This window comes from Pseudorca crassidens, chromosome 20 (assembly GCF_039906515.1).
Source record: "Pseudorca crassidens isolate mPseCra1 chromosome 20, mPseCra1.hap1, whole genome shotgun sequence".
NCBI lineage: Eukaryota > Metazoa > Chordata > Mammalia > Artiodactyla > Delphinidae > Pseudorca > Pseudorca crassidens.
The window spans coordinates 18,635,564-18,651,010 of NC_090315.1; the positions used below are offsets into that span (position 1 = coordinate 18,635,564).

The 15,447-nt window shown below is 51.1% G+C and overlaps 2 protein-coding genes across 2 annotated transcripts in view; one reads left to right on the top strand and one right to left on the bottom strand.

The window, feature by feature from the left end:
* Nucleotides 1-3,669, bottom strand: part of CHST8 (carbohydrate sulfotransferase 8) — a 121,215-nt gene extending 117,546 nt beyond the window's left edge. Inside the window, exon 1 of the mRNA XM_067718280.1 lies at nucleotides 3,528-3,669. The gene's annotated coding sequence lies outside the window, so the exon portion shown is untranslated. The remainder of the gene's footprint in view (nucleotides 1-3,527) is intronic.
* LOC137215539 (collagen, type I, alpha 1b-like) lies at nucleotides 3,418-15,009 on the top strand. Its single transcript, XM_067720881.1, has 5 exons — nucleotides 3,418-4,104; nucleotides 5,021-5,134; nucleotides 6,291-6,349; nucleotides 6,614-6,720; nucleotides 12,698-15,009. The coding sequence occupies exons 1-5, from the start codon at nucleotides 3,418-3,420 to the stop codon at nucleotides 12,775-12,777; spliced, it is 1,047 nt and encodes a 348-aa protein (XP_067576982.1). The 3' UTR covers nucleotides 12,778-15,009.
* Nucleotides 15,010-15,447: the final 438 nt, after the last annotated feature.

Sequence of the window (15,447 nt, forward strand, 5' to 3'; positions counted from 1 at the left end):
CTGACGCTGGGAATGTGGGACGGATCATGATTTGGCTTCTGGTTTCAATGTTGACAACTCTAATTTAGTTCAGATAAATGTCACTCACCAGGGCCAGCTCTGACCTTGGGTTGGCAGGGACAGGGTGTCTTGCCCTCCGTCACCAGTAGCAAGGAGCACTGATTTCCCAGAAATGCACAGCCTTCAAGGTGGGGAGTGGGAATGCTGAGACCCAGGCCCGTTGCCTGCAGACACTCTCTGACTTCCCCAAAGGTGGGTTTCGAGATGGAATTTTGCTTCTTGATGTCAGCCTACCTGGTCACACGCAGGCTTCCCCCATTCTGCCAGTGGCCAAGGCTGCATCTGTGGCCAGCAGGTGCAGGTTAGAGCACCAGATCACAAATGACAGGTAGTTTTGTACAGGGTAAAAGTTACAACTTTTTCCCATGACCAATTTGTAAGTTTCATGTTCTGCCACAGTGATTTACCGACCACAGGGTCACACATCCTCCAGCTGGAAAGAAATGAGACAGCATCTCCGGTGTCCTCTGCCACCTGAGCTAATGTGGCTCTGCCCGCTGGCTGTCTGAGCCCAGGGGTTTCCTCTGCCTTTGGGCAGCCTTTTCCCAGGAGGGAGGGAACACAGCTGCTCTGGAGTCGGACGAGCCTTGGCAGTGGCTCCAGAGACAGTGCCAGGGAGCCTACTGTCACCCCGCAGTCGCCGCACAGGCCACCTGCTCCCAACAAATGTCCGGAGGCTCCCAGACACCGTAGCCGCATGTACGTCCAGACAACCATCCTTGATAGCTTTTTTATTTCTCGCTGTCCCGTGTCAGAGCCACATTGATCTCCTTGGGCCAGCACTACATAAATCTGCTGTTTATAACTCATTACCTTCTGATTAGCTGAAAGGCTGGGTACTTAGTTCACAGTGTTTACTAACTCGAATCACCATAGTTATTCATGAAGGAGCTGCCATCGTCCTTTGTCCACCTTCCTGCCCATACACTCCCTCCCTGATCCATATTTCTCCAATGTGGCTGCCACACACGGATAAATCAGGGAGGTGTGGCAGATGCAGCTAAGACAGGTGTCTGAGACTCCAGACCAGGCAGCAGGCAGGAGATGGGGAACCACACCTTCCCCCACCAGCCCCCAAAAGACTCTCGTGCCCACCGCGGGTGCCTTTAACCACATGCATCAGCTAGCGATGCTAAAAGCTCCCACCTCTTCGATTGGCAAAACCACAAAAAGCCTATCAGGCCACCGGTGGCAGAAACCAGGTGAAGCGCAGAGAAGCAGCCTGTGAGACGTTTCCGATAAGGAGAATCTGACGTTCCTCCTTTTGAAGGTGAATTCTGAGATGAGCCCACCAGACACGTCCTCCCAAGAACCACACAGCACAAAAAGTAGTTACTGAACTTTCCCAAACTTATTAGCTTACACAAACAGAGATTTGAATAAATGTTTAAAAAAGGAAATTCCCCTGATACGCTGTAATCAGTAAATGTTCATTACGGAAACACAGCAAATATGCATGAAATTTCCCAAGTGGTATTCTGGCTACAAGATGAAAAAGGCATCTCAAACAGCAGGCTGAGTTACAAAGCCTCCTCCTCCGGTCACAGCTCAGGAAAGCTCAAGCCCAGGAGGTCAGGTGAGGCTGCTCCTCTCCCAGCCGGAACCAGGGAAAATCAGAAAATGCTCCTTCGGCCACTCAGGCGATTTGGAAGTGAGCCCCCGCACGGGTTGATGGATGTGTCTCTATAAATAATTAATCCTTGACCTTGCTTTAAGAGAGCCTTGACTTTTAAATTTGGGGTCTTTTAAAAAATCAATACTGGGGGGAACATAAATCACTCTTGTGGAGTCTGATTCCAGGTAAATAAATAAATAAGCGATGCCTTCCCTCTGTCCCAGGGTGAATGGGCCAGGCAACAGATGGGGTCAGACTTTGAGGGGTTTTTTTTCTATTTAACTGCTATTGGATTATCGATCATCCTATGAGGCCCAGTTCTCTTCAGGGTCTGAATTTTATCCCTCCTTTGGGTCACTTCACAGAGGCAAGTCTGATGAAGTCTTCAGAATGTGCTTCCACACCCGCCAAGGGCTTCCCAGAACCCGTCCTGCCATATGTAGTGGGCTGTCTGGATTAAAACAAGGTCTCCTCCAGGGACCAGAGTGTCAACCCCTTCTGGTGGCCTATCTGCCTTGCCTTTGGGACAGGGGCAGAGGGTGGGCAGGAGAGGCTATGACAGTTGGGAAATTTTAAAGAGGGCTCTGCCACTCTTGCCCCAGAGGCTGCATTGTTCTAGGGCAGGACTTGCCGCCCCCCACCCCCACCCCCCCGCCGCCACACACACACACACACACACACACACACACACACACACACGTCCCTTCACTCACAGGCCTCTCCTTCAGGCTCCGCTGCCAGGCCAGATCTCCGCCAAACAGATACAGAGGGCCCAACCCGTTCCCCTTAGCATAGCCAATCACGGCTCAGCCTACAGGTGGGAGGGGGCCCAAAGATCCGGGGTCCACCGCAATATCGGAGACGGCTAAGGGACAGAGAGTCCCAGGGTTGGCCCCTACTCTTCGTCTAGGACAGATAGCCGGGCAGCGAGTGCCCACAGCCGAGGGCGCTGCATAGTTGCCGCGCCAGCTCCACGTCGGGGTCGCGGGGCCTGGAGCCCAGACCTACCGCAAAGTTAGGGGAAGGGAGAGAGGTCACTTCCGACACAAGCGCCAGCACTGGCACAACTAAATCCCGCGAATGCGCCTTCGCCCGGCCGGGGAGGCCTCGGGCGAGGCTGGTGTGCAGAACGAGAAGCCAGCAGCTGAAGCTGCAGCCGCCGCCAGAGCTCGGCTGGGTCCCGCGGCAAAGCGGATCCTTTCACCGCCCACTCCTGGGCTCCTGCACTACTAGACACACGCACGCACACACCTTCACACGATCACTGACGCACACACACTCTCCTCGAGTACAAAACAGGCTGGTGCCCCGGAGAGTCGTGGGGTGAGGATGCGCGCGACGGAACCCGTAGGCACCTTCCGCCGTTCCGTAGGAAGCCAAGAAGGCAGCCTCTAACTCCTTCCTCGCCCCTGCCCGCCACAACCGGTCCCCGAGTCCCAGTCCCCAGCGCGCGGGAAAGCTCTGGGCGCCGCGGGGCTCCAGCCCGGCTCTCTCCGGGCCCGACGCTGCCTCCCCGCGCCCAGCATCCAGGGCGAAGAAGAGGAGCGGAGGATCCGCAGGGACCGAGGGAGCCCTCAGGGTGGCAGTTCACAGACGCGCGGCAACGACTAAAATCCAAGGAGCAAAAGTCTAATTAAAGTTCCCGCTACTGGAGCCAGTCCCCAAAGTGCGGCCAGACCGGAACCCCGCGCGCTCTATCTCCGCCCGCGGCTTGGGACTCTTACCGGCGTCGGTTCTCGGGTATGCGGCTCAGTGCAGTCCCGGGCCCTCCCGGGACCCTTCGTGGCGCCGCTCTCGGCGGGAGCCGGCACAGAGCGGGGACAGGGGTGGGGCGGGGGCGCAGCGCACCTACCTGGCGCAGCCGGCGCTGGCGGGGCCTCGGGTGCCACCAGCCCGGGCGCGGTCCTCCACGGCGAATCCTCCGTTCCGGTGTGCCCGGGCTGCAGGGAGGACCCCCGCCCCAGCTCGGGCCTGGTGCCTCCTCCTGCTCGGAGCGGAGCCCCGTGCGGTGGGTGAGGCGAGAGGCGTGGGGCCGGCCACCGGAGCGCGCAGCAGAGGGAGAGGGCGCGGCGGCGTGTTCCTCCTCGGTCCCCGGCTCCGGTCCGTCCCCCTCCCGCCGCCGTCGTCGTTGTCGTCTTCGTCTCCTCTTCTCACTGCACCGCCGGACCCTACTCTCGCGCTGGGAAGGCTCCCAGCGAAGTGTGAGCGGAGCCTCCGGCGAGGCTGGAAATAGCGCCGCGCCCGCCCGGCGCCCCGCCCCCGGCCTGGGCCCCGCCCCGGGCCCCGCCCCGCGGTGGTGGAAGCGGCGGCGGTGGCGGGGTCGGAAGGGGATCACTCCTGCGATCGACCTGTCCCTCCAGGGAGCTCACGGGCTCCGCGCCCCCGCGCGCTCTGCGACTCCGGCGGCCCCAGGAACCGCGCGCTGGGAGGTAAACGCCGCTGGGCGCGGTCCGGCGGCCGCCGGGGTGGGGGTGGGGATGCCCGGCGTGGCGCCGGTCTCCCGGGTTCCCTGAGAGCCGGACTCCCGGCTGCCACTTGGCTCCAGACCGCGGCCAGAGTGCTGCCACTGCCTCGGGGGGTCGCACGCCGGCGCCGACCCCGGGAAAGGACTAGGTGTTACCAGAGTGGGCCGTGACCACAGCTGGGCAGGAGGGCGCGCCTAGGACCCGACTCTGCGGGGGCGCGGGGCTGGGGAAACGCATTGGATAGAGTCGAGGAAGACTGTGAAAGGTCCCTGGGCTACAGCCTCGGTGGAATTCGGTCAAGGTCTTGGGCAGCCTCGAGCCCCCGTGTCCCCACCTATCCCCGCATTCCTAGGGCTCTGGATTCTGCTGAAAGCGCCCCATGACTCAGGCTCTCCCTTGAGGGCTACCTCCTTGAAGTCCCTGTTGCGTCATGGACCTGAGAGCTGGGAGGGGTCCTGAACGAGGTCCACCTGGGTCAACCAACCCCTCTGCATACATCCCCCCAAGAGGAGAGTGGGCACGTGACAGATCCGTAGCCACACAAAGCCAGGGCAGAGCAGGGGCGTGAAGGGAGTCGGTGGGCGGCTCTGATATTATGGTCCTTGTTCTTCCAGAGAAGAGGCAGCCCCCACCTGCAGGGGCCCAGCAGGTGCCAGGAAGGAAGACAGGCTGGCTTCTCACAGGAGCTACACGAAACTGCTAATCAGTCACCTCTTAGTCTTGAAGGGACACCCAGTATTTTCAAAAACCTGTAGAGAAACCTTTAGTAAAATAAAGTGAAGGATGTTCACCCTCCTCTCATTTTATCGGCTGATAAACTATCATGATCTCCCTTAGTTTCTGCAACAACTAAGTAGGCATTATTATTCCTGTTTTATAGAGGAGGAAACTGAGGTACAAGGTTACCCCCAGCATACAAGTCACAAGCCACCAGGTTGCTGGATTCCACACATCTGGAGGATGGCAGAGCCAGGACTGGGCTGCTGATTCCAAAGTAGAATGGGTTCGGTGCTGGGGTTCCCTCTCCAAGACCAGGGCCCTAGGCCCAGCCATGCTCCACTGGTTGCATGTTACTTGTGTGCATATGAGGGAGGGGGATGTGTATGGCTGAAATCTACCTGCTCCACCTCAGTCAGGTGCAGATTGGACAAACTGAATGTAAGGGACAAGGACTCAAGTGTTAGGGAGAGCAGGACAGTGGCGTCCTTATCCATCCCATGACCCAAAGCTGTCAGAGTTGAGAGGGAGGAAAGGAGGTGGCAAACAAAGGGGTAGGGCTTGGTGGTGAAGTGGGCAGAAATCTACCTTCCTGAGGAGCCCAGAGTTCCCTGCCCCTCTACCTGCCCCTGTGCCCCCTCGTCCCTACACCTCCAGCCCCCTCTCACCACCTGGGGTCCTGGCTGCTGGTTGGCTGGGCTGCTGGGCTGGTTGCTGAAGCCTGGTGGTCAAGGGAACCTCTTCAGTACCATGCACACTCACTCGGGCAAACACACACACACACACACACACACACACTCACTCACTGGACAGTGGGAAAAGGATGAGGAGAGGAGTTCCGATTCCCTGACCCCAGCCCTACAGTCAGGAGGAGGCTCTGGACCACAGGTGCCTCCACAGGATGAGTCTATACAAGCTCTGCTTCCACAGGACGCGTCTACACAGGCTTTAACCCGGCCAGGCTAACGGTGAGTGTGGCTGGCCAGGCTGTCTCAGCTGCCCTGTGCATCTGTGTGCAGTGATCCTACTGGGAAGGACGGTTATTCCATTAGCTTTTCCAACTGTACTTATTAGCACTTATTTGCATCTAATATTCAGGCAGACCGACTAGGAATCAGAAATACTGCATTCCTTTGACATATGCTACATGTTCAGTTTTGCACTCAGACTTCCTTCTTGTTTCGAGAGGCCCTCAGGGCAATCCCCAAAGGGGGCCTGAGGTCCCTGGCACCAACGTACACTGAGATTTCCTCCTCGGGATTTGTCCAGGGCTGTGTGCCCTTTTTTGAAAGTCAGGCTCAGCCTCTGCAGCAAGGAAGGCGGAGAAACACTGCAAATCCCAGGCAGGAAGCCCTGTGCTCGCTTACGATTCTTGATATGTGTGTCTCCACTGAAAGATTAGTGGCAAACTGTTCCCTTTGCATCCCAACTAGAGTAAAAAGACATTCGCACTGGATGGCCCCCTGAGTCCACCTCCCAGGCCCCAGGAGAGGTAACAGGGGTTCAGAAGGCATTCTGTTACGGCCAAAGGGGTGGGTGCAGGAGGGGGCCTGGCCAGGCTTGGCGGAGGGCAGCAGGCAAACCACCCCTCCCCTGCTGGGCCCCGGACCATTCCCTGGAGCAGCGGAGATTCTTGCTGCCTTGGGGCGGGGAAGTGAGACAGCACAGCAGGGAAAGCACCTTGTGTTTGATGAAGGGCATGGAAACCGGGTAGCAGAGCTGACTCCTAAGTTCTAAACCTTCCATTCTGTTGCAGTGAGAAGCACCAGGACGCTGCTCTTGGAGGGGGATGGAAGTCATCTGGAGTGGCAGGTCTGGGAGCATCTGTCTCCCTGATCCCACGGGAGAGAGAAGAGAATGATGGTATGGACCAGGGGGTCTGTCTCAGGTCTCCAAGGGCCGGCTGGCTGGTCTTGAGCGAATCTCCTAGCCCTCCCCATCCTGTTTCTTCACTTGCAAAATGGGAACAGTCGACTCCGCCCCGCTAAGGCAGCAGGGATTCGCAGAAGAGATGAAGGGTGTGAAAACATTTTGAAAAGTGGAGTCCGGGGCCGGCCCGCTCTGAAATCACACTTAGATCAACCACCTCAGGGCTTAGGTGTCCAGCATCTGGCCCTATACTGAGCTCTAAAATATCATGACCCCAAGGTTTCCCAGAGTCTCTTCACCACATCAGGACATGCTGATCTGAGCACCATTCAGATGGAGGACTCTTCCCCGGGGACCTAGCTGCTTCCCAGCTGCTTCTGCTGTGGTCCTGCTGTGGGCTGGTGGCCAAGCCTTTCCTCCTTATTTGAATAGTGAGGGGAGTGCAGCCCAGGTTCTTGAGGCTCCTCCAGGCCTGAGCTGTGATTCCATGATTCCTAAAATTTCCTCACCTGGAATGGAGGCCCAGAGGTTCCCTTGGCCCCCTGGGATCTTATCAGATGAATGTCCCTTCCCTGCTCCTTTCCTCCACTCACCGTGACCTTTCTCCTTTTCTGTCCACCCTTGGGTTTCTGAGGAGCTGGAGGGAATACGTCACTTTGCTTCCTTCTGTGTTGAGTTGCCTGAAATTCCCTGAATGTCAGCGTGCCTGTGTGAAAGTTGGCTGCATTAGCAATGCTGCTGGGGTTCCAGGCACCCACGTGTACCAGATATCTGTTATAATTTCTCAAATTCCACCATCGTAAGAACAGTTCCTTTTTAAAGAGCAGGTTTCTGGGGACACCAGTGTCCATCCTTAACACGACGAGAGCTGGGGAACAGATAGGGTTTCCTGGGTAGCACATAGTAGAAACTGACTGTGGTTAACTTGAGTAAAAAGGGAGGCCTTCTTGAAAGGACACTGGGGGTCTCAGAGCAGAGAGGAAGCCTAGAGTCAGCAACCAGGGCAGAGGGCTAGAGGACCCTTGGGGTTTACAGGAAGGGATACCCTGCTTCCAATCTAAGATCCACAGGTCTGCAGATGGCCTTTTGTTGACTCCAAAGTCCAAGAAGCAGCCGGATAGATTTAAGTCCAAGTCCAGCCCATCCACGCAAACTGGGCTCAGAGCCAGCCTGGTTTCTCTGTTGAGTCTTGCCGATATCAAGTTCATTTTGGTGCTTCTTAATTAAAAAGCAAAACAAACAAACAAAAACAAACCACAAAACACTATTGAGCTAGTCAGCTGCAGGTCACTCCTTCAGTTCCCACGAATCCTTAGGCCCCATCATCCTCTGGCCGTCTGCCTATGGGAGAGGACACTAAGGTGGGGCTTAGCTGCAGGAGGGGGTCCAATAGACCCTGAACATAAATGGTAGAGATTTTTCTCTTCACTTTGCGGTAAAGAGTTTAAAATTCTAGACTATTTATACGTCACAACTCAGTACATGCTATCTCATTTGGACCAAATGAATTCAGCATTCACGTCATGCGGGGCTGGGCTGAAGTTTACTTTTTCACTGTCAGTCAAAGACAGTGGAAATCAGCTGGTAGGGGGCACGTCTTCCCTACCTGGAGCATAAATGAGTTTGGACTTCTCTTGCCACTGTAGTGTTCCTGTGTGTCTGTCTGCATCCAGGTACAGACGAGCTCATCATGAAGAGCTCTCCCTAGTCAATCAAGTTCACCTGGCTGACCTTCTTTTCAGGCTATGTCTTGTTAGTCGTTAACTGAGATGACTATTAAAATGAGGAAATTAGTCTATGACATAAATAAATGGTACTTCTTTTTAAACACTCCCTAATTGGGAGAGCTTGCTGATCCTCTAGGACTCCTTCTGGCTTAGCCCGGATTGGCACGGCTTAGCTTCTCATGTGTCTGCCGGTCCCTGCCCAGAGTAGAGTGGCTGTAGGTTACTCAGCTTCATCCAGGGCTCCATGGGGTCTGAGAGAGGCAGTGGGGTCTCTGAGGGTAGAATTTCCTCTCTAGCATCATCAGCCCATATGCCTTTACCAAGGGGCATAAATCACTTCATCTCTTTCCATTATGTGGTAAGAAAATGGGGCTTAAGTATCTTCTGAGTTCCTGAGATAGATAAAAGCGTTTTTTAAAAATGCAAACTTGAGTGCTATTCTAAATGTAATGCTTAGTATTAAGAATCATGTTTGGAGATTTTTGAAAAGAAAGGATTGCTTTGAGCTGAACAAAATACTTCCATAGGGACACTCCAGAAACATTTATCGGGTGCCATTGGGAGCATGCCATGGGGTAAGAAGATATACCCTGAGACTTCCCTGTTGGGGGAGGTTTATCATCATATGAGCTTAGAAATGTGACACAAAGATAGAGGACACACAAGTGGCAATTTCTTAGCCAGGCTAGAAAAAGCGCATTCAGGAGGAGCCCCAGGTCTGCGCCCACAGAGCTGCAAAGCAAGACGGTCATTAAGCTCAGTTGCGATGTGTGCTTTCCTGAAGACAGATACTGTAGAGAATCTCCCAGATGCAGTGGGTTAGTCTCAAGGTTCTCTCAGACCCTTTTAGCAAAGGCGAGTTGTGCCATAAACCACATGGGTGGCCACGGCAGAGATGATAAAGCCGTGGCAGGTACTGCCCTTCTTCTCCAGGCGATCCAGAGCAAGTGGCATTTCCACGGTGTGCCGGGGACCCACACAACGCCTGGCAGCGTGCATCTCTCCACCGGGACTGAAAACAAAAGCCAGTCCGGTTGCATGATGCATCCAAGGAAACAGATCAGGAGAAGCCCATCAATCAGGCAGCATATGCCCCCAAGAGGGACATCCAAGGGCAGCAGATCAGGAATGCCTGTCCCTGGTCCAACACCCAAACCGGGTCCCTAACCTGCAGCCTCTGCTACCCACTCCTCTGTGGGAAGATGCCTCCACAGGAAACACCCGAGTTTACCTTGGAGGGAAGCACCTGAACCCTTCTCCTGCAGGTTCCCCGTGAAGGAGAAACCGGAAAATCCTGAGAAGGTTTAGTTCCTCAGACCCTCCAAAGGTTTTCCAAGCTGGAAGCAGGTCGTGCTGACACTTAACTGTCAGTCCCTCCTATTCCATGCCCAGCACATCTCTGAGAGCCAGCCAGCCACCCAGGAAACTCCCCTCCCCACTTTGCGAAGCCATCCCCCAGTGCAGAAAATGTGCCAGGGTCACCAGACTTGGGAAGGAGATGATACCACCTGGGAAGGTTTGTGGGGGAAGGGACATCTCCGGCTTCCCAGGATTCCTGGGTGCAGGAGCGTTCTGCAGGGAAATCCTTTTGCATACCTGGAGAAACTAAACCCTGTCATTGAAAATAGAAGGCCGTTGCGACAGAAACTGAGATAAGCAACTGCCGGTTCCTTGCTGAGTTCTCCCTGAGCCGAGGAAACTTCATCCTGCAAGCAGAGCTTGAGATGCTCTGGAGTTCAAAGCACTGCCCAGTGGCGTCCTGTCAGTAGCTATGGAAACAGTGAGCCCGCTGCCTCCCTGTCAGCTTTTGTGCCAGAGACATCTTGCTGTCAGTAGGGTTTCAAGTTAGCTTTAAAAAAAACAAGACAACCCAAATCGCCTCTTTTGACACCACGTGAAGGGCCCTGTGGCAAGGAGGCAGCCCTGCAGGTCCCAGCACGGAGCCTGTCACGCTCTGTCCCCCATCCCTGTCCTCAGACAGAGCTTCCTGGATGCCTTGGGCTCAAATGAGTCCACCTTTTGTGCCTGTTCCAGCCCTGGTGGCTTGTCCCAAGATTCGGGGGCGGGGTGCAGGGCATGAACCAGGCTCAGCCCTGTTTAGAGGTGGGCTGAGATGATGCACCAGCTGGAGGTAAGCCCGTGAGTGAAGCCCAGCCCCTTCTATGGTTCTGGCCACCTGCCTTTAGGCACAGACTGTCCTGCCCCACCTTCATGGACGGACTGCTAGGGACAGGATGGGGGAAGCAAAGGCAAGAGCAGCTCACAGTAAAGGAGGAAGACAGATGTATGGAGTAGAATGCAAGGCAGATTATGATGGAGCCATGACAGAGGTGGCTGAGTCACCTTCCCCGGGGGGATCAGGAAGGGCTTAACGGAGGAGGTAGCATTTGACCTGACCTAATCTCACCTGGCCTGTTCTCACGCCTAAGACTCACAGCGGGGCTTCCCTGGTGGTGCAGTGGATAAGAATCTGCCTGCCAAGACAGGGGACACAGGTTTGATCCCTGGTCCGAGAAGATCCCACATGCTGTGGAGCAACTAAGCCCGTGCGCCACAACTACTGAGCCTGCACTCTAGAGCCCGTGCGCCACAACTACTGAAGCCCATGCGCCGCAACTACTGAAGCCCGTGCACCTAGAGCCCGTGCTCCACAACAAGAGAAGCCACCGCAATGAGAAGCCCACTCCCCACAACTAGAGAAAGCCCGTGCAGCAACGAAGACCCAACGCAGGCAAAAAAAAAAAAAAAAAAGACAACGGCCACAGAGAACCAAGGGGACAATAATTCAACATATATTTGGTTAAACATCAAGAATACTTTGGCACCTACAGATAAAAGACTCTCACTTCCACGCCCAGAAAAAGGGTAGACTCTACAATTAGAAGGTAGGATTGCTGAATTCTGGAAAACAAATGTAGCATTTAGGAATGACACTGTCTAGGGGAAGCAATCAATCAGGGCCTTTTGAGGGAGTAAAGAGGTTGTAGACAAGGAAAGACAAACATTTTATTTGTGTGGAATAAAAGATGCTCATCAAAGCTATTAAAAATATTAAGCCAACATCATCCCATTTTTGAACATCATAAGCAGGTTATACGACATGAGAAATGTTTGGAACAGGCAAAGCTACTGGAACACAGCTTAGTCTCTGTCTTGGGTTATGGTCCCCCAAAAGCAGACCCAAGACAAGCGTTTGGGTTCAGGTAGTTTATTTGAGAGTGACCTCAGGAAGCTCAAGGCAGGCTAACAAGTTTTGATGGTTCCAGGGAAAGCTCTAGAGAGAGAAAAGAGATGCAGGAGCTTAAGGTTGGAAACATCTCCTGGGCTGAACTCAGATGGGCTGAGGGGATCCATAGAGTTTGTTACAATGTCATTATCAGCACAAGACACTCTACACAAATTAATGCTTACATAGCTTTTCTCCTCTGGTTCGGTCGTGATGAAGCGTGCCTTGGTTGTGTTAGGGAGCCAAGGTTAAAAGTTCTCCCTGTGGCATTTTGGAGAATATGGCAGCAGTGCTGGTGGTATAATTTTGAATCCCCTAATAAAACCAGACAGACCTACTAGGTCGCCAGACCTAAAACCCACGGGAAACCTTCTCAGTAAAACTAGTGGGCAATGGGAGTTCCCTGGCAGTCCAGTGGTTATGACTCCGTGCTTCCACTGCCGTGGGCCTTGGTTTGATCCCTGGTCAGGGAACTAAGATCCCACAAGCCACGCAGTGCAACCAAAAAACAAACAAATGAACAAACAAAAAAAGTGGTGGGGGCTTCGCTGGTGGTGCAGCGGTTGAGAGTCCGCCTGCCGATGCAGGGGACGTGGGTTTGTGCCCCGGTCCGGGAAGATCCCACATGCCGCAGAGTGGCTGGGCCCGTGAGCCATGGCCGCTGAGCCTGCGCGTCTGTAGCCTGTGCTCCGCAACGGGAGAGGCCACAACAGTGAGAGTCCTGCGTACCGCAAAAAAAAAAAAAAAAAAAAAAAAAGTGGTGGGCAACGTATCCCTCCAAACATCAGAAGACCAGCAAAGGGAAGAAACAGGGTGCTTGTCATGTCTGAGAACATGAGCACCCCCCAGATAGCCAGTAGGTATTCGCTGGGAAGCATAGAGATCCCGTTTTAGAACAGCAGCTGAAGCTGGGAGCGTTTTGCCCCCTCCAACAGCATGTAAGTGCAAAAGGCATCAGGTAAGATGATGTAAAGGGGATGGAGCATCCTGAAACTGACCAGCCAGGTCTTCCTTTCAGGAGGAGACACTGCTGAAAGAGGAATCAGAACTGAACCGAGAAGGGATAAAAGAGGGGAAGGAAACAGAAGATCCAGATAAAAGTGGAGACGTGTTTATAAGAGCCAGACGTTGGAAATCGAACCGCCAGACCTTTTAACTGCGTGAAACGAAACAGGGAGCTTTGTGAAGTTAGAAAAGCTACCTTGAACTAAACTTCCTCCTGAAAGTTCAGGAAAATTAATTTCCTCTTTACAGAAATGAGCACAGGAAAAGGATCAAGGTCATACCCCACACAAAGTAAAAAAAAAAAAGAGAGAGAGAGAGAGAGAGAATAGGGAGTAGAATACCATCTCCACGGACACTGAAAAGCATAAAGAAAGACATGTTTACAAACAAATAAGAAGCTATAACCTACTATTTCCAAAGATGAAAGCCATAAGAAATTAAGGAAGTGGTATAACAACATAAATCAGAAATTTAAAAACTCAGAAATGAAATGACAAATTCAGGAAAAAATTTGGTTTAAAAGAAAAAATATTTCAGACATTAAGACTAAACTGGAAAGAATACATGAGTGAATAAACATGACAGATATTGCACTAGAAGCAATAGGAGATGGGGAAAAAATATTAAAACTCCATAAGAAATGAACATGATACAAAGAATTCAAGAGAAAGTGACAAATGTTGAAGCTAGGTAAAGATGACTTAACATGCAGAGAATAGGAGTCCCTGAAGAAAAAACAAAAGTAGGGCTTGGAACAAATGTTAAAAGCTGTAATTCAAGGAAAACTGTCATAAACAAGAAAGGGTTGAAACGGCATATTGAAGGGTCACACCATGTTCCTGAGAATACTGACCCAGAATGACCAACTTTAGGATATAATTTTAGTAAAAATAATGAGACTTAAAAAAAAATTCCTTTGGGTAAGCAAAAGTAGCCTATGATTTGATAGAAAACTGGATTATCACCAGCTTTTTGACTGTAACACTTGTGTCACAAGAAAATAGAGTACCATACCGAAGATACTCAAGGAAATAAAATGTGAACCAAGAATCTAGGAAAACTGACTTTCAAGTATAAAGGGTACAAACTCTTACCAATATGCAAAAATTCAGGAAATATTGAGCCCTTCCTGAGGAATCTACCAGAGAACCAAAGTGACTAGAGAAACATGAACATAAAGAGATGAACACGAGCTCTAAATATTTGGTTGTTTATGGAATTAAGAATAATTGAAGATTAAAAAGGAAAGAGTATATAGTATGTAATGGCTATACTTTCTGACAATATTGAAATAGTACAGCTCTTTATTAATGGAGGAATAAGAAAACGAGGAAAGCATATGGAAAAAATTTTTTTAAGTATAATACTCTTATTGTACCTAGGTTTAATAGAAGTCAAATAAGATCTTGTTATATCTGTTCCAATTTTGTCAGCAAGAAAAATAACTTGGTATGATAAAATTCTTTTATTTTATTTTTTAACTGAAGTATAGTTAACTTACAATGTTGTGTTAGTTTCAAGTGTACAGCGAAGTGATCCAGTTATACATATATGTAATATATGTATATATACATTCTTTTTAGATTCTTCTCCATTATAGGTTATTATAAGATATTGCATATAGTTCCCTGTGCTATACAGTAGGTCCTTGTTTTTTACCTATTTTATATATAGTAGTGTGTATATGTTAATCCCAAACTCCTGATTTATCCCTCGCCCCCCGCTTCCCCTTTGGTAACCATAAGATTGTTTTCTATGTCTGTGAGTCTATTTCTGTTTTGTAAATGAGTTCATTTGTATCATTTTCTTAGACTCCACATATAAGTGATATCATATGGTATTTGTCTTTGTCTGACTTACTTCAGTTAATACAATAATCTCTAGGTCCATCCATGTTGCTGCAAATGGCATTATTTCATTCTTTTTTAAGGCCGAGTAATATTCCATTGTATATATATCTATACCACGTCTTCTTTATCCACTCATCTGTTGATGGACATTTAGGTTGCTTCCATGTCTTGGCTATTGTAAATAGTGCTGCTATGAACATTGGGGTGCATGCATCTTTTCGAATTAGAGTTTTCTCCAAGTATATGCCCAGGAGTGGGATTGCAGGATCATATGGTAGCTCTATTTTTAGTTTTTTTTAAGGAACCTCCACACTGTTCTCCGTAATGGTTGTACCAATTTACATTCTCACCAACAGTGTAGGAGGGTTCCTTTTTTGCCACACCCTCTCCAGCATTTATTAGTTGTAGACTTTTTAATGATGGCTATTCTGACTGGTGTGAGGTGATACCTCATTGTATCATTAACTTTTTTTTTTTTTTTTGCGGTACGCAGGCCTATTACTGTTGTGGCCTCTTCCATTGCGGAGCACAGGCTCCGGACGCGCAGGCTCAGCGGCCATGGCTCACGGGCCCAGCCGCTCTGCAGCATGTGGGATCTTCCCAGACCGGGGCATGAACCCGTGTCCCCTGCATTGGCAGGTGGACTCTCAACCACTGCGCCACCAGGGATGCCCATTAACTATTTTTAATAATGATGTTGATTAAGGTAGTATTAGTGTTTTACACTGAAACTTTTGTGCGTATAATATGGGATAAAGTAAATAAGTGTTGGATATTCTAATTCTGTGATTCTTGTGTACTCTTGAGAAGTATGATTTTGGGTGAGAAAAAGGAATTCAGGTATAAGAAAGAAGAGTTTAAATAAACACTTGATACTTCTCAAATTGAATTGAAAGAATCAATACACACTCAT

What these genes read in the sequence shown, in the direction of transcription:
- LOC137215539 (XM_067720881.1), top strand. Translation starts at nt 3,418, where the DNA reads ATGCGGCTCAGTGCAGTCCCGGGCCCTCCCGGGACCCTTCGTGGCGCC. An exon ending in CAGGAACCGCGCGCTGGGAG is followed by an intron (nt 4,105 to 5,020) that starts GTAAACGCCGCT and finishes CCTGTTTTATAG; the next exon opens with AGGAGGAAACTGAGGTACAA. An exon ending in CCTCCCAGGCCCCAGGAGAG is followed by an intron (nt 6,350 to 6,613) that starts GTAACAGGGGTT and finishes ATTCTGTTGCAG; the next exon opens with TGAGAAGCACCAGGACGCTG.